At 43.0% G+C, this 20,284-nt stretch overlaps 1 protein-coding gene and 1 pseudogene across 1 annotated transcript; one reads left to right on the top strand and one right to left on the bottom strand.

Moving 5' to 3' along the window:
• Positions 1–5,278: 5,278 nt before the first annotated feature.
• Positions 5,279–5,885, top strand: LOC125373464 (histone 24-like). The gene has a single exon (XM_048384550.1). The coding sequence runs from the start codon at positions 5,322–5,324 to the stop codon at positions 5,883–5,885; it is 564 nt and encodes a 187-aa protein (XP_048240507.1). The 5' UTR covers positions 5,279–5,321.
• Positions 5,886–7,119: 1,234 nt separating this feature from the next.
• Positions 7,120–7,238, bottom strand: LOC125373608 (annotated as a pseudogene).
• Between the last annotated feature and the right edge of the window lie 13,046 nt (positions 7,239–20,284).

Here is a 20,284-nt window from a genome sequence, read left to right as displayed (position 1 = left end):
TAGCACGTCTAGAACAGGATATTAAAACAGGACAACTAAATAAACAATATACAACAGGCATCTTTCTGGACTTTTCCAAAGCCTTCGATATGGTATGGCACAACGGGCTAATCCAAAAACTTAAAAAAATAGGACTAAAAGGTCAAATCATAAACTACATCCAAAGCTTCCTTAAAAACCGTAAAATCACAGTGGGTATAGACCAGGCCTTGTCGGACCAGTGTCCACTAGAAAACGGCACGCCCCAAGGCAGCATTCTTAGCCCCAGACTTTTCAACATAATGATAAACGATCTCTTTGATGGCTTATCCCCTAAAATAAATACTTCCAAATTTGCAGATGACGGAGCCCTCTGGATCCGCTCTAAAAGTATTTTAACATCCCAGGACTTACTACAGAATGCACTAAACAAAATACAACAATGGGCCGATAAATGGGGTTTCTCCCTAAACTCTGAAAAAACAACAGGAATAGTATTTAAACATAAAAATATGAGACGGGCCACCCCTACCCTTAAACTAAACAACAAACCAATCCAATTTCAGAAACAAACCAAATTCTTAGGACTAATATTCGACGAACATCTCTCCTGGGATGCCCACGTCCAAAACCTAACCACCAGATGTAGCAAAGATTTAAACACACTAAGATGTCTAACCGGCTCCAACTGGGGTGCCTCTAAAGATACCCTCCTCAGCCTCTATACATCCCTAATCAGATCCAAACTAGACTACGGCTGTGCCATATACGATACCTTAAACGAAACCTTAACCAAAAAACTAGATTCAATACAATACCAAGCCCTCAAATTAGTCACACGTACCCAACAAGGCACCTCCCTTACGTCACTTCAGGCCCTCACAGGAGAAATGCCACTAAACCTACGTAGGCAACACTTAACACTAAACTTCTGGGCAGCTTCTCAATCAAACCCTCTTCTCCAAAATCTCCTAAACCAAAACATACGTCCCCAAAACCAGGCACTAACTAGGAAACACCCTCTACTCACTCCAATCTCCCAACGTATTATAAACTACCGCAACGAACACCAAATAGGGAACCAACAACTAAACTGCAAAAAATCCAACGTATTCACCCCAAAACTTAAAATCCCCAAAATAGACACATCCTTAGCCAACTCAATAAACAAACAAACTGACCCTAACATAGCTAAATCCACCTCACTAGCTTACATTCATCAAAACTGGCCAAATTGGTGTCACATCTACACAGATGGATCTGCTGATCCGATCACAAATCACACAGGTTTCGGAGTCCACATAGCCCAACCAATAAGAAAAACGCAATCTTTCCGACTCCCAAACAACCAATCCATCTTCACCGCAGAACTCATGGGTATCGCCACGGCCCTCCACAGCCAACACACTAAAAACCAAAATAAAATCCTAATACTCTCAGTCTCACTAAGTGGACTCCAGGCCCTCCAAAGCAAAAACACCAAAAACCGCCCCAAATTAATAAACCAAATTCTCAAAAGTATAGATAAATTAACAGAGGCAGGCAAAAACATAGTACTCACCTGGATACCAGCCCACGTAGAAATATACGGAAATGAAAACGCCGACCAAGCCGCTAAACAGTCCCTAAAAATACCAGAGATAAGCCTTAAGCTACCAATAAGTAAATCAGAGATCAAAAGCATCAACAAACGCAAAATCACCCAAAAATGGCATAGCCTCTATCAAAACACAAACACCCAAATCACAAAAGTCCTCAAAAAAACCCTCACCAAACCAAAAATCCTCCATCCCTCCAAAAAAATCGATAGAATAATCACCAAACTCCAAACAGGACACACCAAACTAAATAACCACCTTCAAAAACTAAAAAAACACGCAAACGGGAAGTGCCCACACTGCACTCACCCAGAAACAATAGATCACGTACTCCTACATTGCACCCACTACCTCACCCACCGTACAACATTACAAACCAACCTAAATCCAAATAAAGCTCTTACCCTAGAAGCAATCCTAAACCCTCAAAATAAAATAGAAAACTTCAAAGCCCTAGGCATTTACCTAACCAAAACAGACCTAATTAATCGTATCTAAAACTTCATTAAACCACCAAAACTAACATCTAAAAACAACAACTCACCCCCACACACTCCCTTAGTCCCAACCACTCCCCCAAGGCATGTCTTCCAAATCTCAAAATTTCCAAATTTTATATAAGCAACCACTAAACCCCCCTCCTTGGTTCCACACATCTTGCTTCCCTTTTATCTCACTAAATGGCCCGGCCGGGCCCGTGTGCGAAATACGCTCCAGTCGGAAAGCGCACGTAAAATCTCCTAATATAAGTAAGTAAGTAAGGTAAACAGACATTGCCATGAAAACAGCATGCTCGCGTTTTCAGCGGGTTCAGTAGACATGTTGTGTTTGTTGATTTATGATGTATATTTACAGGGATTAAAATCTAGCCGTTGTAAAAACATGTGATCACTGATTAACACGAGGCCCTGCACACTCGCTCACTCGATCCGGCCTTTCGTCTGAAACATTCACTTTTCGTTGATGCATTGTAGCCTATATTGTTCTGGTAATATTAACATCCAAACGACGAAGACCCCTACTAATATCGTGCTATTAAGACAGGCAAAAAGACTTAATCTGTGACGACCGATCGAGTGATCTAAACACCAATGTATATATGTTACTGTTCGGGGCTTCGCGCCCTAGCTGCTTGTGTCCCGAGATCCTCGTCTTACTAGACTGTTTTCCTGAAAGTAAAATCCCCGTTACTTACTTGTTATGACAAAGTTAGTTTCAACTCTAACTGAAGTGACCAAAATTATGTCTCCAGAAATATAGTGTCAAATGATTTCTGTTGCAAAATGGCGAAGTCGTCAGAAAAACGTGCTTCATTGTCGTTGTTTGAACGCTTGTTCTAGCTTATCATAGGCAATACTGATGAGTGTTGTGTTTTACTTTCATAGTTAGATATATTGAGAATTGACAGGCAACGTTTAAAATGCATAAACTTGAGTCTCAAGGCTAAAAATGTGCTTTTGAAAGTAGCGATGTCTACATTTTAGACTGGGTCGCTTCATTGGAAACAGCACGTGTGGCTTTGAACTTCACCCGTGAGCGTTGCTATTGTAACCGAAATGTAGCCAAATGTTTTTACTACCTAACTGTATTGTTGAAATTGAAACTTTCCTTGATTAATAAGTGATTATTCGGATACAAATACACGAAAAAGCACACGCGCTTGTAAGCGTGCAGCTATCAGCCACAACAAGCAGGGTGTCTCCTCCGACGTCCGCGCCTCCGGAGTATCAGCCGGGCTGTCTGTGGGGAAGTGTGCTGGAGCAGACCAGCACACGCTACTTACTGTCTACAAAACACTCATCCGACCCAAGTTAGAATACGCCGCACCCGCATACGACGCACTCACACAAACAGACTCCAAGAAATTAGACTCAATACAATACAAAGCACTATCAATCTCACTAGGTACAATATCAGGCACAGCACTCACATCTCTCTTAAAGCTCACTGGGGAAATAGCTCTCCCCCTTAAACGCAAACAAATCACACTAAACTACTGGGCTACAGCATGCACAAACCCATTGTTAAGCAGCCTCATAGCAACAACAGAAAATCTACCACTAAGACAGAAAGTCAAACTAATCAAAAAAAGACGAAGACTCCCATTCACCATTCGGCTAAACCACCTTCTCAAAACATACAAACTTAAAAACATAAAACTCACCCCTGTCATTCATGACTACTCATATCACCTGCCACCTCCTCATACTGACACTGGTCTAACAAACATCACAAAAATAACATCAAACAAGCACCAACAAAAAATAATGGCAATGGATTACATACAACAACACTGGCCAGACTGGACATACATCCACGCAGACGGGTCACACAACCCGACGGACCACACAACAGCCTTCGCAATACACACAACCAAACCAAACATAACCACCACATCAGCACGCATCCCAAACCACCTATCCATACATACCGCCGAAAAAACAGCAATCTATATGGCCTTCAAAATGGCAGAGACAATAACACAAAACAAACTTCTAATCCTCACAGATTCACTTAGCTCAATACAATCAATTAAAAACAGAAATTACACAAACAGGCCACATCTACTACACCGAATACTACACTTAACGAAAACATTAACAGAACAGAATAAACAAATCAATATTGCATGGGTACCCTCACATATTGGGATCACAGGAAACGAAAAGGCAGATCAAGCGGCCAAACAAGCAGCAAAAAATAAACATATTAATTACCCACTGACATACAGCAAACAGGAATATAAATCCATCATAAATAAACTAATAACCCAAGAAAACTTCAAACAACTGCACACCTCCCCCGCCACATGGACATACAAAACAATAAATAAACAAATCAATAAAGTAAATCTTTCTAGCAACTCACGTAATATACAATCCGCACTAAACAGGCTATATGTAGGCATCACAAAATTAAACTTTCGCCATTCCACTGGGCTCTGCCCCACATGTGTAGTTCCCCAAACAATACAGCACTTATTCTACACGTGCACACTCTACTTACCACACAGAATACAGTACATCAACACACTAGATGCAAAATACACAAAAACTATCCACACACTCCTATCCCCCCACAATCCCCCACAAATACAAAAAACAATCATAAATTATATCACAAAAACAGATATCATAAAACTAATCTAACACCACCCACAAAAGCGACACAATCATCCATCCAACTACCTAACGGATATAAACCAAACGCACCTCCCCCAAGACATTTAAAAAACCCACAAAAAACAACAACAACAACAACAACAACAAAAACCACACAAAAAACACCCTAAAATCCCAAATCGTTATTTACTCACTGCCCACTATCCTTCCTAACAAAACCCGCGTGACACAAAAACAACTTAAGAAAACTATCAAATAATTTCTAATTCTTACACAAACCACACAAAACATAACCAACTATAAATACTCCAAATAAATCGCTACGCCAAGTCCCAACACACCAACCACCCAGCCCTCCACCCGATTCCCCTGCCCCATAAAACCTTACATTTTTTTGGGTGGCTACCTTAGCATATCTCCACTATTCACGTCATTATCAGGACTTTATTTTTCAAATTCTCCCTATCTACTAGAACGGGGCCATCCCGACCCCGAAATTAGCTATGCTAGAAGGGGTCGTTAAAACTAAGAAACTGACTGACTGACTGACTGGGGAAGTGTCATTCGCTCTCTGTGCTTCTCTCGTAGCTGACGTGAATTTTTACCACTCAAACTTACCACTATGGCTGATGCTGCTGCTGCCCCCGCTGTTGTCAAGACTCCCAAGAAGAAGGCTGCTGCCAGGCCTAAGAAGGCTGCCGCACATCCTACCTATTTGGAGATGATCAAGAAAGCTATTTCATCCCTGAAGGAGAGGAGTGGTTCCTCCCGACAGGCTGTTCTGAAATACATCTTGGCCAACTACAAGGTCGGTGACAACCAGGTGGCCATCAATGCTCGCATCAAGACTGCTTTGAAAAATGGAGTCAAGAATGGCGCACTGAAGCAATCAAAGGGAACTGGAGCCGCTGGATCATTCCGTATTGGCGAGGCAAAGAAAGACGAAAAACCCAAGAAGGCTAAGGCAGCTGCCAAACCAAAGAAGGCTGCCAAATCCCCCAAGAAAGTCAAGAAGCCAGCTGCTGCCAAGAAACCCAAAACAGCCGCTAAGAAGGCCGCTAAGTCACCAAAGAAGGTGAAGGCTGCAGCCAAGCCCAAGAAGGCGAAGACACCCAAGAAGGCAGCAGCCAAACCCAAGAAGGTCAAGACCCCCAAGAAGAAGGCAGTCAAGCCAAAGAAGGCTTAAGCTCTCATTGTCACGCCTTCGCTCCACATTTCTGTGGTCCAAAGGCCCTTTTCAGGGCCATCCAAATACCCCAAAAGAAAACTTGAAAACACTGATAACAAAACAATAAATATGTATATTAGCAGTAATAAAGTGCAGGTTCTCGTGATAACAGAGATAACGTGGCAGCAACACCCACCACGCACATAACACACATAGGTGATGATGATAAGGGTACGTCAGGGATTTTATTGTGTGTGTGTGGGGGGGGGGGGGGGGGGGGGAGGGGGGGGGGATGTGTCTTCACACTAATGACTGTTGTTATGCTTGTTTATTAACCCCCCAAATTGGTGTATGTTGGAAAGTGAGGCGATTAGTGTCGTTGATATATATAATATACTGAGTGCAGACTTCCTATGTGTGTAGCTGCACATGCACGTTGTGTTCAAAGGTGTAAAACGGCGATAAAGGCCAGACATCCACGGGGTGTTTTACCGACACACGCCTCGCCTGTGCACGACTTTTCAAATAGAGCGCCAAGAGTTGTGCGCCCTTGGTCGTGTGCGTTTCGCCTAGCCCCCTACCTGCAACATGTCACATCTACCTGTTGTATGGCGAGAGAAATGTATGGAAATACTTTCTAATAAGTCTAAAGTACGTTTGCAAGCGATCAGCTAGAACGGGGAACATAAAATAGCTGGTTTATCACACAGTCGCGTCGTTTCTTTTCATATTTGTAAAGCGTGTCAACAGTGATCAGCTTGCTCACAGCTTTCAAAATACATTTTCCAGCAGCAAGCCAGTGAACTCCTATTGACAGGCGCTCTGTACGATCTAACTCTTTCTCCTTTTCTTATCTGTGTAGGCAAAGAGATGTGAGCCGAGACTTAACACGAACAACATTATAATTTTACATGTATATATTATATATTCATGCTTTGACAGTAAAAAAATAAGTAAAATAGTCAATTATCGGTGCACGCAAACACCTTTATGTGGCGAAAAGGACGTACATGCCTTCAGAATAGTTGACGAGTTTGGTGAACTGACAACTGAATATGATCACATGTATAGTGGAAAAGTCCTTTCTGTAAAGGTATGTAAGAATACATGGCTGGCAGCTATGTCTTTGAGCAGACATGCATGAGTGGGGCCATTTACAAGGAAATAAAAGTGTATGATTACATCAGATGTGAATGAGTCAAGTGCACCTTATGGTCGAAAAAGAAAAAAAGTGGGAATCGCACAGCAAAAATGTCTACTGCACCCGGTGTTCCCAGGCGGTCACCCATCCAAGTACTCTCCGGGCCCGACGTTGCTTAACTTCGGTGATCGGACGAGAACCGGTGTTTTCAACGTGGTAAGACAGCCTTTTTGGGATTCCAATGACTGTCAGGCCTCGGTTTGGGGAATTAGCTATTGGGAGCTAGCCTTGAAACAAGAGAGAAGAGAGCTGTGAGGTCCTTAAGGTTTATTCAAGCAAGTGTGCTGAGGACCAACACCCAAGGAGTTATATACCCCCACAGCTCTACTCTTATCACATTAACAATAACTTTGAAGTTGTAATTTCGGTCTCTGTTATCTGCCCTGGGCTGTCAAAGTTGACTACACAAAAGCAGGTGGTAATAGAATGGTATCAGTATTGCCTGAGAAGAGTTTGTTTTAATTACAGTTTAAGATGGTGGTCAAAACCTGCGCCAGCTGGTAACAAAACATTTATCAAGAGAACAAGGGCCGGGGCGGACGTACGCGCCGACTTTATCTATGATTACGTAATTTACTGTTCGCGTGAATGAGCTTGCCGAGGAGCAGCCGTCATGGTCGACCAGTGGCGATAAAAACGAGAAATACTGGTCTAGCGACTTTCGAATTTTAGAATTTCCTAGTTTAAGTTTAATTTGTTAAAAATATAAAAAGTGTAATGAAATATATGCACTGTAACAATACCCCTGTGCGTCGTGGAGCTTTTGTCCTCAAAAGCCAAAAGAAAAGGATTAAAATGAAGCGAATATACATAGATAATCAGAATACAATGATACAATAGATTACGTTGGACATGAACAAATGTGTGCATGAAGATAGTTTGATCAGTTGAAAACATAAGGCACACGATTTCCATTACAAAGATTCTGAAACATACCTACATATTAAACTACAAGAAAAATGACAATTTGAAGTAATGAACAAGCATTTCTGTGAAAAGGAAACCGGTTAACAAGAACATACATAATATGAGGAAAGGTTGTTTTGTGATGAGGGAGTTTTTAGCGTTCCCCAACAATTTGCCCTGACACTGTCAAACATTTCACATCACGCTAGGTCTACGATTTGAAAGTATCCGTTGTGAAATATTAGGATATAGGTGGCAAAGGGGTGCTTAAAGAGTTTGTGAATGTGTGGGAAGTGAGGCACCAGAAGGCGTTTGGATATGCCAATAGGAAGGCACAGAGTGAGTGGAAGAATTGGAATTGTGGCACACTCAAGTCTTGGAGAAGACAGTTGAGATTTTGAGACAAGGATGAGAAATGCTGCCCAAGGAACAGCCAAGATTCCTAACAGAATGGAAACATTGTAGTCTGTTAAGGTGGTGATGACAACGAGAGATTAACGGTAGTTGACGTGTACGTATCTTAGTTAGGTATTGGAGGCAAAGCGAGGTCACTCAGGACAGGAGGCACGAATATCAGCCGAACTCAAGGATAGTGGCTCTCCATGATGGACCAAAGACAAAAAGAAACCAAAGTACAAGTCAGATGGGATGACCATTGTTGCAGGAAAGTTGTGGCCACAACATTTCACTGCGTAGCACTTATAGAACACATGGCAATTTGATTACCTGTAGGGGGTGGTCAGAGCTCATATACCTTGACAAATGATGACTTGTTGCCAGGAGGAATAGCATGGAAGGTCAAGACCTATGATTTTGCAAAATATCTGTGTTTCCGTTTCCGTCTGTGACCAGATCCTGTTCTAAATGTATGGTAATCACTTATCATTTCCGCACTAAGGTTGGAGGCAGGTTCCCAGGTGCGTTGAGGGTAACCTTCCCATTCAATTAGGTAATGAGTTACTCCTGACTTCTTTTTAGCTTTGTGTATGCGTTTTACAGCATAAAGTTGATCATCTGGTTGGGTAGATGATGTGGGACTCTGTGGAATAGTGTCAGAGTTATCAGACGAGTGAGGTAGCATAATGGGATCCTCTACGGAAGTGTGCTGTGTTGTGGTAGGGTTGTCAGGATGGGAGGATGTTGACTGAGTTGGAGTTGATTGATGCTGGGCTGTTTGTGAGGCTTCTCTACGAGGATTGTCAGGCTGGGAGGCCGTCGACTGAGTGGGTGTTGCTAGATGCTGAGCTGGTTGTGCAGGTTGTCTTCGAGGGGTTGGAGGTGTATAAGTTTTAAGTCTGTTGGCATGAATGAAGGATTTATGTTCTTTGTTTGTGTTAGTGTTCAGTAGTTTGAAAGTATGGTTAAGACCGATGCGAATGATTCTGTAAGGTCCTATCCATTTCTTTGACAGTTTGGGGGAAAGGCCAGTTTTGACAGTTGGATCAGTCATGAGAACCTGATCACCAACTGCAAATGAAGGTTCCTTGTTTCTGACATCCTGAAGATTCTTGCTTTTATCCTGAGCAGCAGACATGTTGTCCTTTGCAAGGGATTTTGCAACATTCAGATTTTTCAAGAGATCTTGAAGATGACCCTGTGCATCTTTGCCGAGGGTAGATTTAGGCAGCAAGGTTGTGTCAAAAGGAAGATTCATTTCCTTTCCAAACAGAAGGTAGTGTGGTGAATACCCTGTAGATTGACAAGGTACATTGCGCATGGCCATCATAACACATGGAATGAGTTTGGCCCAATTGGTCTGATCAGGGTCAGCATATCTTCGGAGAGCCTGCTCTATGACACTGTTCCTCCTTTCACACATCCCATTAGTCTGGGGGTGGTAGGACGAAGTGTAGTAGTGCTTGATATCGAGGAGTTCACAGAGAGCATTTACTAGCTTGGAAGTGAACTGCCTACCTCTGTCAGTAAGAAGAGTACGGGGAGCACCAAACCGTGAGAAAACCTTAGTGAACAGGATTGATGCAACCTCGGAGGCTTCTTGAGTGCGCATAGGGAAACCTTCAGTCCAGCGTGAGAAGGAATCAACTGCAAGGAGAACATACTTATAACCTTCCTTAGTCTCAGGCAATGGTCCGAGGATGTCAACATGGAGACGTGAGAATGTGTCCTCAATAGGCATGGGCACCATTGGTGCTGGCTTGGCGTTTGTCCTTTTTTTGGAGCGTTGGCAGTCATCACAGGACTTGACATAATTCTCAATATCCTGGTATAAGCCTGGCCAGTAATACTTTGTGAGTATTGTCTGACGAGTTGCATCTCGTCCAAAGTGGCAACCACCAGCTTTGGAATCATGGTAGGCAAAAAGAAGCTCTTTGCGACAGCAGACAGGGACAGCTAGCTGTGTTACCATAGGAGGGCGATTGTTTTTCTGACCTCGATGCTTTGCATGAAAGAAGTGGTACAGAATACCATCACGTATGTCATACTCTTGAGCAAGGCCAGTTAGACCCTTGACTTGAACATCTGTATAGGTGGAAGGAATTTCACCTTTTTCAATGTAGTCCATGATTGGACGAAGGTCAGGGGATTTACGTTGCTTTTCTGCCAAGTCTTTATCATCAAGATCAGTTCCTATAGCAAAGACCATAGGGCCTGAAGGAGGATCGGGAGGACCCGACTTGTAGACAAAGTCTACAGATATAGAGGATGTTATGTCATCTCTACCGATATCTTCTGATGAGACACTGTGTGAGTCAAGAGTGCCATTGTCAATGTTTGTATGCTTTGGAAAGTTGTTTTGTGGAGATGAGCATGATTTGGTTGAAGAGGAAGAAGACCTCAGTTGGCTGGAGGGACGAGACATGAATGGTAGTTCGGTGTGGACACTGTTGTTGGAGGATTTTGTAGCAGTGGTGACCGACTCGTTTATCTTCTTGTCAGTAGGTGGTATGGGACATGGATGAGCACGGCTGGCTGGTTTGTGAGATAAGGCTGTTGAGGGTGCAGACCTCATATTGCCTGCTTTTGAATAAGCATATTGGCGAGTGGAGGAAGTCGAAGGTGTAGACCTCTTGTTGGCTGAGTGAGAATTAGCATGTTGGAGAGAAGAGGCAGTCGAGGGTGTAGGCCTCATGTTGCCTGCATTGGGATTGGCGTAATGGCAAGAATGAGCAGTCGAAGGTGTAGACCTCTTGTTGCCTGTATTGGGATTGGCATAATGGGAAGAATGGGCAGTCGAGGGTGTAGACCTCTTGTTGCCTGTATTGGGATTGGCATAATGGTGAGAAGTGGCAGTCAAGGGTGTAGACCTCTTGTTGCCTGTATTGGGATTGGCATAATGGTGAGAAGTGGCAGTCGAGGGTGTAGACCTCTTGTTGCCTGTATTGGGATTGGCATAATGGGAAGTATGGGCAGTCGAGGGTGTAGACCTCTTGTTGCCTGTACTGGGATTGGCATAATGGTGAGAAGTGGCAGTCAAGGGTGTAGACCTCATGTTGCCTTGGTGATGAGGGAATAACACTTTGAGGCTGCTTGATGGTGACATCGAATGTGAAGTTGGAGTGGGTAAGAGTGGAGATGAAGCAGTGGCAGCTACTTGTGCATATGTACGGGTTGATGATATGGGTTCTGTTGAAATGGGTGGGGAGGGTATATCATCAGTGTTAGGTTGATGTACTTGCTCTGCATGAGGAATGCGAGATAAGGCATCTGCATTTGTGTTGGCTTTGCCTGGCCTGTGTATGATCTCAAAATCATACTCTTGCAGCATTAGGGACCATCTACTAAGGCGACCAGAGTCATGTTTGGTTTTCTTAAGCCAAGTCAGAGCTTTGTGGTCTGTGTAAACAGAAAATGATCCATTTGCAAGGTACACCCTGAAGTTTTTAATACCTTCTAGGACGGCCAGGCATTCTAGATGTGTGATACCCCAATTCTTTTCAGCAGTATGGAGAGAGCGGCCGCCATAACATATTACATGTTCTCTACCTTGAGGATCAAGTTGGCCTAAGATGTACCCTATTGCAGTTTGTGATGCATCAGTTGTGAGGATGAAGGGTTGGTTTTGGTCAGGGTATGCGAGGATGGGTGCAGTTGTAAGGGCATGTTTTAACTTTTCAAATGCCTGTTGACAATTGTATGACCATTCGAAAGATGCATCTTTTTTAAGGAGATTGTAAAGAGAGGAGGCAATGCCCGAAAAGTTTGCTACAAATTTCCGATAATATGATGCCAAACCTAGGAAATGGCGCACGTCATGGACATTTTTAGGAGGTGGAATCTGTGTGACTGAATCTATTTTGGAAGGATCAACATGGATGCCATCTTTACTGAAGATATGCCCTAAGTAGGTAACTTGTTTTGTCGCGAATTTACATTTGCTGGGTTTTAGAGTGAGGCCTGCTTCACTGATCTTTTGGAATACTGCCTTGAGGTGATTCAGATGTTCAGAAAAGGTTTTAGAAAATATTATTATGTCATCGACATATATCAATATGTAACGCCAATTCATCTCTTTTAGTGCCTCTGAAATGGTTTGCTGAAATGCCATAGGAGCATTTTTGAGGCCGAAAGGAAGGCGATTCCATTCAAAAACACCATCAGGCGTAATGAAGGCGGACTTGTGTTTTGTATCTGGGTGGAGTGGTATTTGCCAAAAGCCACTAGCACAATCAAGCACACTAAAGATTTTGGCATGGCTGTCACCTACGGCATCAACGACATCTTCAAAACGTGGCAGAGGAAAAAATATAGGCTAAGTAACTGCATTGAGGCGTCTATAATCTACGGCAAAGCGGTAAGAGCTGTCACGTTTCTTAACCATGACAACAGGTGAGTGCCACTCAGAAGAACTAGGTTGAATGATATTGGCATCTAACATTTCTTTTACCTGTCTAGAACATTCTTTTCTAATGGCTGCGTTTTGCCTGTAAAAAGGGAGTCTAATCGGTCTGGCATCACCTGTTTCTATTCTGTGTTGATGTAAGTGGGTGTGTCCTAATTCTGACCAATCTGAGGCAAAAACTGACCTTTGTGATTGGAGAAATGCACGTAAATGTGTTTGTTGTTCATGTGTGAGGTCTGCATCACTAAGATCAAAGTCAATGTCCTGTGAATGTGTTGTGTTAGCACTTGTAGTAGTAGGAGGATCAGAATCAGAAGTGTCAGGAAGGTCAAGGACAGATGTGGGGTCAATCTCTGAGGCTACAGCAACCACTGTTTTTGAATATAAAGTGACATGGCTGTCACTCGCATTAAGCAATCTCATGCAAGCTGATTTTGGATTGTTGGTTATAAGGCACTTAGCACCTTGGAGCTGCATGTCATTTAATGCCGGAACTGGTTCAAGAAGAAAAACTTGACCTTGTTGACAATGAGAAATTTTGATGGGAATGTCAGCTTGAGAGTGTGGAGGAATAATTACAGCCTTGCATGGTCTTGCGTAGCCTCCATTGATTGATGCCAGAGAGACTGAAACAAGACCTTCGTGTATGTGAAGACATTTTGAGGGCAGGTCTATAGTGACTTTGTTTAATTCAAGGAAGTCAATGCCTAAGATGAGAGAGTGATGTAAGTTGTGAAAGACATGAAAGATTTGGGGGAGGTAGATATGCCCTATGTTAATGTCAAGAGAGACAGAACCTAGCACAGAATGTTTTTCACCACCTACACCTATGATTTCAGTTAGGTGAGATGGGCGTAAATGAGAGGGTTTGATGCCAACCTTGTTTAAGTAGCCCATGCTGACACAGCTAACTGATGCACCTGTGTCAACAAGAGCTGTAGTTCTCACTTGTTTAACCTTGACATGAACAGTGTTCTTTGTCAAGGGAGCAACAAGTGATACAAAGGCTGACTCTTGCCTGACCCCAGAACGCTGAGTATCAGGTATGAGTCCCTGTGGCTGTTGATATTGTGCATAGTATGCGCGCATGCATACCTTTGCATGGTGACCTATGCGTGAGCAATAATTACAGACTGTATTTCTATGAGGGCAATTGTGAGGGAACCGAAAAAACTCACCACATCCGCGACATCTGCCTCGAAGGTGCTGTGGAATTGGCAGACTTTGACTGTTGCTGGAGCTGTACGGATAGAAGGATGGCGTCTGTTGTTGTTGCTGTGCTGTGTGGTGGGGCTGAGGTGGTGGAACTGGATACTCCTTCTGTGGTGGCTGATAGTGCTGTGGTGGTTGATATTGTTCCTGCCGTATCTGGTATTGATGTTGTAGTGGTTGGTACTGCTGTGGTGGTGGTTGGTATGGTTCCTGTGGTGACTGGTATGGTTCCTGTGGTGGTTGGTATGGTTCTTGTGGTGACTGGTATGGTTCCTGTGGTGACTGGTATGGATCCTGTGGTGGTTGGTATTGTTCCTGTGGTGGTTGGTACTGCTGTGGTGACTGGTATGGATCCTCTTGTGGTTGGTATGGTTCCTGTTGTGGTTGCTGGTGGTATCTTGGTGATGGGGAGGGTGGCTGTTGCTGGACCTGGGGCTCGTGCTGCTGATGGTGGGATGAGGGAGTTGCTGATTGTACAGCACAGACCTTGTTTGTAGTGATCAGCATGGTCACCAAGTTCGTAAATTGCTCAACTTGTTGGACCAAGCTGACCTCTTCCTTGCTTGGGGCCTGCGATTGTACAGCCAGTTGGGCATGGTGACGAACCTCATCCAGGGTCAATGGCTCCTTCATATACACCCACTGCTTAATCTGTGGGAGTAGCCCATTGATTGCAATGGCTACTATCACAGATTGTGGTAAGCAGGAGTGTAACGCGGATGCTTGGACCCTGGTGATGAAGTCTCCAACGTCCTCCTGTTCCTTCTGTGTCATATCAAGAAGACTCAAATTGAAGGCTGATGAACTGCGAAATCGTTGCTGAAAGGCCGCTTTCAGCAAGTGGATGTCAAGCTGTGTGTGCGCAGGCAGGTCCCTGAACCATACTTTAGCAGCTCCGTCCAGGTAGAAGGGTAGAATTCTACAGGATTGGGTGTCTGTGTGACCATGGAGGAAGTTGAAGTTGTAGAAATCTGCCCACCAACTTTCAGCATCCTGCTGACCTGTGTATTTGGGGAGATGTATCTGTGCCATTACTGGGGGTTGTTGCTGGGTAAGATGAGACTGACTGTGTTGTTGCTTCTGTAGGGGACGATGGTGTCAGCAGGCATAGTGTGGTGTCAAGCTGTGGAGGTGGTGGTGGTAGTGTGGAGTCAGGTACAGGTAACGTCACAGTCTCAACTTGTAGTTCACAAGGCTGGCTCCAGGCACCGAGGATCGAACGTCTCCACCAATTAAGACAGCCTTTTTGGGATTCCAATGACTGTCAGGCCTCGGTTTGGGGAATGAGCTATTGGGAGCTAGCCTTGAAACAAGAGAGAAGAGAGCTGTGAGGTCCTTAAGGTTTATTCAAGCAAGTGTGCTGAGGACCAACACCCAAGGAGTTATATACCCCCACAGCTCTACTCTTATCACATTAACAATAACTTTGAAGTTGTAATTTCGGTCTCTGTTATCTGCCCTGGGCTGTCAAAGTTGACTACACAAAAGCAGGTGGTAATAGAATGGTATCAGTATTGCCTGAGAAGAGTTTGTTTTAATTACAGTTTAAGATGGTGGTCAAAACCTGCGCCAGCTGGTAACAAAACATTTATCAAGAGAACAAGGGCCGGGGCGGACGTACGCGCCGACTGTATCTATGATTACGTAATTTACTGTTCGCGTGAATGAGCTTGCCGAGGAGCAGCCGTCATGGTCGACCAGTGGCGATAAAAACGAGAAATACTGGTCTAGCGACTTTCGAATTTTAGAATTTCCTAGTTTAAGTTTAATTTGTTAAAAATATAAAAAGTGTAATGAAATATATGCACTGTAACAGTGGTATGGCCGTAGACAATGCTTATCGGCAAACTTTAGCTACATATAGACACCGCACATTGGTAAACAGACATTGCCATGAAAACAGCATGCTCGCGTTTTCAGCGGGTTCAGTAGACATGTTGTGTTTGTTGATTTATGATGTATATTTACAGGGATTAAAATCTAGCCGTTGTAAAAACATGTGATCACTGATTAACACGAGGCCCGGCACACTCGCTCACTCGATCCGGCCTTTCGTCTGAAACATTCACTTTTCGTTGATGCATTGTAGCCTATATTGTTCTGGTAATATTAACATCCAAACGACGAAGACCCCTACTAATATCGTGCTATTAAGACAGGCAAAAAGACTTAATCTGTGACGACCGATCGAGTGATCTAATCACCTATGTATATATGTTACTGTTCGGGGCTTCGCGCCCTAGCTGCTTGTGTCCCGAGATCCTCGTCTTACTAGACTGTTTTCCTGAAAGTAAAATCCCCGTTACTTACTTGTTATGACAAAGTTAGTTTCAACTCTAACTGAAGTGACCAAAATTATGTCTCCAGAAATATAGTGTCAAATGTTTTCTGTTGCAAAATGGCGAAGTCGTCAGAAAAACGTGCTTCATTGTCGTTGTTTGAACGCTTGTTCTAGCTTATCATAGGCAATACTGATGAGTGTTGTGTTTTACTTTCATAGTTAGATATATTGAGAATTGACAGGCAACGTTTAAAATGCAAAAACTTGAGTCTCAAGGCTAAAAATGTGCTTTTGAAAGTAGCGATGTCTACATTTTAGACTGGGTCGCTTCATTGGAAACAGCACGTGTGGCTTTGAACTTCACCCGTGAGCGTTGCTATTGTAACCGAAATGTAGCCAAATGTTTTTACTACCTAACTGTATTGTTGAAATTGAAACTTTCCTTGATTAATAAGTGATTATTCGGATACAAATACACGAAAAAGCACACGCGCTTGTAAGCGTGCAGCTATCAGCCACAACAAGCAGGGTGTCTCCTCCGACGTCCGCGCCTCCGGAGTATCAGCCGGGCTGTCTGTGGGGAAGTGACATTCGCTCTCTGTGCTTCTCTCGTAACCACTCAGACTCTCACACCCAAACCCAGCATGCAACCCACCACCGAAGAGAGTGACCAAACTAAAGATAACTTAACCGAAGAGGACGAGTACACATCCTCAGAGGAAATAAACGATCTTACCTTGTCAGCCCCCAAAACCAAAAGCTATAGAAAAAAACTCACCCAAAACGTAGCAAGCAAAAAACTAAACAACTTAGTCCTCCTACTAGCTTACATGTTAAAGCAGTCTAATCCAGAAGCCAGCTCCAAAGCCTTCTTTGGTGTAGCACATAAACTAAAACTCGTCACCACCTCTTTCGACCGTTTCAGCAGCAACCTTAATAACCTACTAAAGTAAATACCTAAACCAAGCCTAAACCAAACATAAATCCACCCAGTTTCCCAATGGAAGGCCTAAACATTTTTCAATGGAATGCCAATGGCCTCGCCGGCCATGGTTCTGAACTTAAAACTAAATTCAAAATAGATAAAGGTCCCCATGTAGCTTGTATTCAAGAAACCAAATTCTCACATAAAACTAAATTCAACCTACCAAATTATAACGCAGTAAGAACCGACAGGTCCAAAACCATCCCAGGCAGAACAGGAGGAGGTCTAATCATCTACGTTAGAGAGGATATTAACTACGAGGAAGTTAAAGTAAACACTCCTAATCTAGAAGCTAATGGAATCCAAGTCACCATCAATAACCAAAAAATAAAAATCATTAACATCTATCACTCAACACTAAAACCAATTAAAGATACAGACCTAGACATCCTTTACCAATTAGGAAATAAATCAACAATCTTCCTAGGAGACTTCAATGCCCATCATCCTACCTGGGGCATTGCAGATAAACTAGACAACCATGGACAACTAATATCAGAGTGGATCGAAAAAAATGACCTAATACTATTAAACAATAACCAACCAACTAGATACGACAAAATCCACCACACCATGTCGGCTATCGACTTAACAATATGTACGCCAGACTTAGCACAAAGTCTGATGTGGGACGTCCACCCAGTACCTCGAGGCAGCGACCACTTTCCCATAAATATAACCCTAGGAAATATAAAAATACCAAATCAAACCCCTAAACAGGAACCTAAATTTCAGTACAAAAACGCCAACTGGGACCAATTCCAAGAATTATGCAACGAAGCTAATCTAAACGATTTAGAAACAACAGACCCCGAAACATTCTGTCAAAACCTAACTAACTTCATAATCAACGCAGCCAAATCCGCAATCCCCTTCAAATCATCCAACCCAGGAAAACCCACTGTCCCTTGGTGGAATGAGGAAATAGAGCTAACTAGACTAAAACGCAAATCAGCTTTCAACAGAGCTAAACGAGACCCCTCTCATCTCAAAACAGCTCATGAACTAAACCACCAAGTCCAAAACCTAGTTAAAACTGCTAAAACCAAAAACTGGAAAAAATTCTGTGAAGAGCTAAACCACCACACCGACGCTAGGAAGGTGTGGCGCAAAATTCACGCCATCCGAGGCATCAAACGGCACAAAAAAAGCCCCAATATAAACAACTCAACTAACCCCAACCAAAAGGCCAACAACCTAGCCAAACACTTCTCTAAAGTTAGTAGCAACAGTAACTTCAGTAAGAAATTCCAAGATAAACTAAATAAAGAAATAAAATTCTCCAAAGAAATCAGACAAGACAACCTAGAAATAAATCAACCTTATACCATAGAAGAACTAAATCACGTACTAAACAATAGAAAAAAAGGAACAGCCCCTGGCCTAGACCTCACCTCTTACCAAATAATCAAACACTTACCTACCAAACTACTCCAAACTTTACTTAAACTATACAACCTAGTTTACCTAAACGGACAGGTCCCATCCTCATGGAAGGAAGCTCTAGTAATCCCAATACCTAAACCAAATAAACCAGCAGATCAGGCAAACTCCTATAGGCCCATATCCCTAACCTCAAATCTCTGCAAAATAATGGAACTTATGACTAAAAATAGGCTACAGCACTACCTAGACCAAAACAACATCATAAACCCCGGCCAAAGCGGCTTCACTCCTGGCCGATCAACTCTCGATAACCTTGCCCGACTAGAACAGGATTTAAAAACAGGACAGCTTAACAAGCAATACACCATAGGCATATTCCTCGACTTCTCTAAAGCTTTCGATATGGTATGGCACCACGGGCTAATACAAAAACTAAAAAAAATAGGACTAAAAGGCCAAATAATAAACTTCATCCAAGATTTCCTAAACAATCGCAAAATTACCGTGGGTATAGACCATACGCTATCGGACCAGTGTCCCCTAGAAAATGGCACTCCCCAGGGCAGCATTCTCAGCCCAACCCTCTTCAATATAATGATAAATGATCTATTCGAGGGCTTATCCCCTAAACTAAACACTTCAAAATTCGCGGATGATGGAGCCCTATGGATCCGCACTAAAAGCATTAAAATGGCAGAAAACTTAATCCAAAAATCTCTAAATAAAATACAACAATGGGCAGACAAATGGGGCTTCTCCCTTAACTCAGATAAAACAACAGGAGTAGTATTCAAACATAAAAACATGAAACCTGCCTACCCAATCCTCCAGCTAAACAACCAAACAATCAAACCAAATTCTTAGGACTTATTTTCGATCAACACCTCACCTGGGAGGCTCACGTCCAAAACCTAAAAACTAGATGCAGCAAAGACCTTAACACACTAAGATGTCTCACCGGCTCTAACTGGGGAGCCTCCAAAGATACCCTCCTCTCACTCTATACAGCACTAATTAGATCAAAACTAGACTACGGCTGCGCCATATACAACACCCTAAACCACTCTCTATCTAAAAAACTTGACTCAATCCAATACCAAGCCCTTAAACTAATTACACGCACCCAACATGGCACCTCCTACACCTCACTTCAGGCCCTTACAGGAGAAATGCCACTAAATCTACGCAGGGAACATCTAAGCCTTAATTTCTGGGCCGCGTCCCAAACAAACCCTCTCATCCAAAACCTAATTAACCAAAACATTAGCCCAAGAAACCAAGCTCTAGCTCGCAAACACCCCTTACTCACCCCAATATCCCAAAGAATAACTAACTACCTCAATGAACACCAAACTCAAAATCTTAAACAAAACTGCAAAAAATCAAATATCTTCACCCCTAAACTCAAAATACCCCAAATAGACACAACACTAACTAACCAAATAAATAAACAAACCGACCCAAACATAGCTAAAACAACCACACTTTCATACATACACGAAAATTGGCCAAATTGGTGTCACATATACACTGACGGATCTTCAGACCCGATCTCCAAACACACAGGTTTCGGAGTCCATACCACACAACCAGTTATATCCACACAATCTTACCGACTCCCAAACAACCAATCTACATTCACGGC

The sequence above is a fragment of the Haliotis rufescens genome, unplaced genomic scaffold, assembly GCF_023055435.1.
Source record: "Haliotis rufescens isolate VD_foot unplaced genomic scaffold, xgHalRufe1.0.p SCAF_5, whole genome shotgun sequence".
Classification (NCBI taxonomy): Eukaryota; Metazoa; Mollusca; class Gastropoda; order Lepetellida; family Haliotidae; genus Haliotis; species Haliotis rufescens.
This window is presented reverse-complemented; position numbering and strand designations above follow the sequence as displayed.

What these genes read in the sequence shown, in the direction of transcription:
- LOC125373464 (XM_048384550.1), top strand. Translation starts at nt 5,322, where the DNA reads ATGGCTGATGCTGCTGCTGCCCCCGCTGTTGTCAAGACTCCCAAGAAG.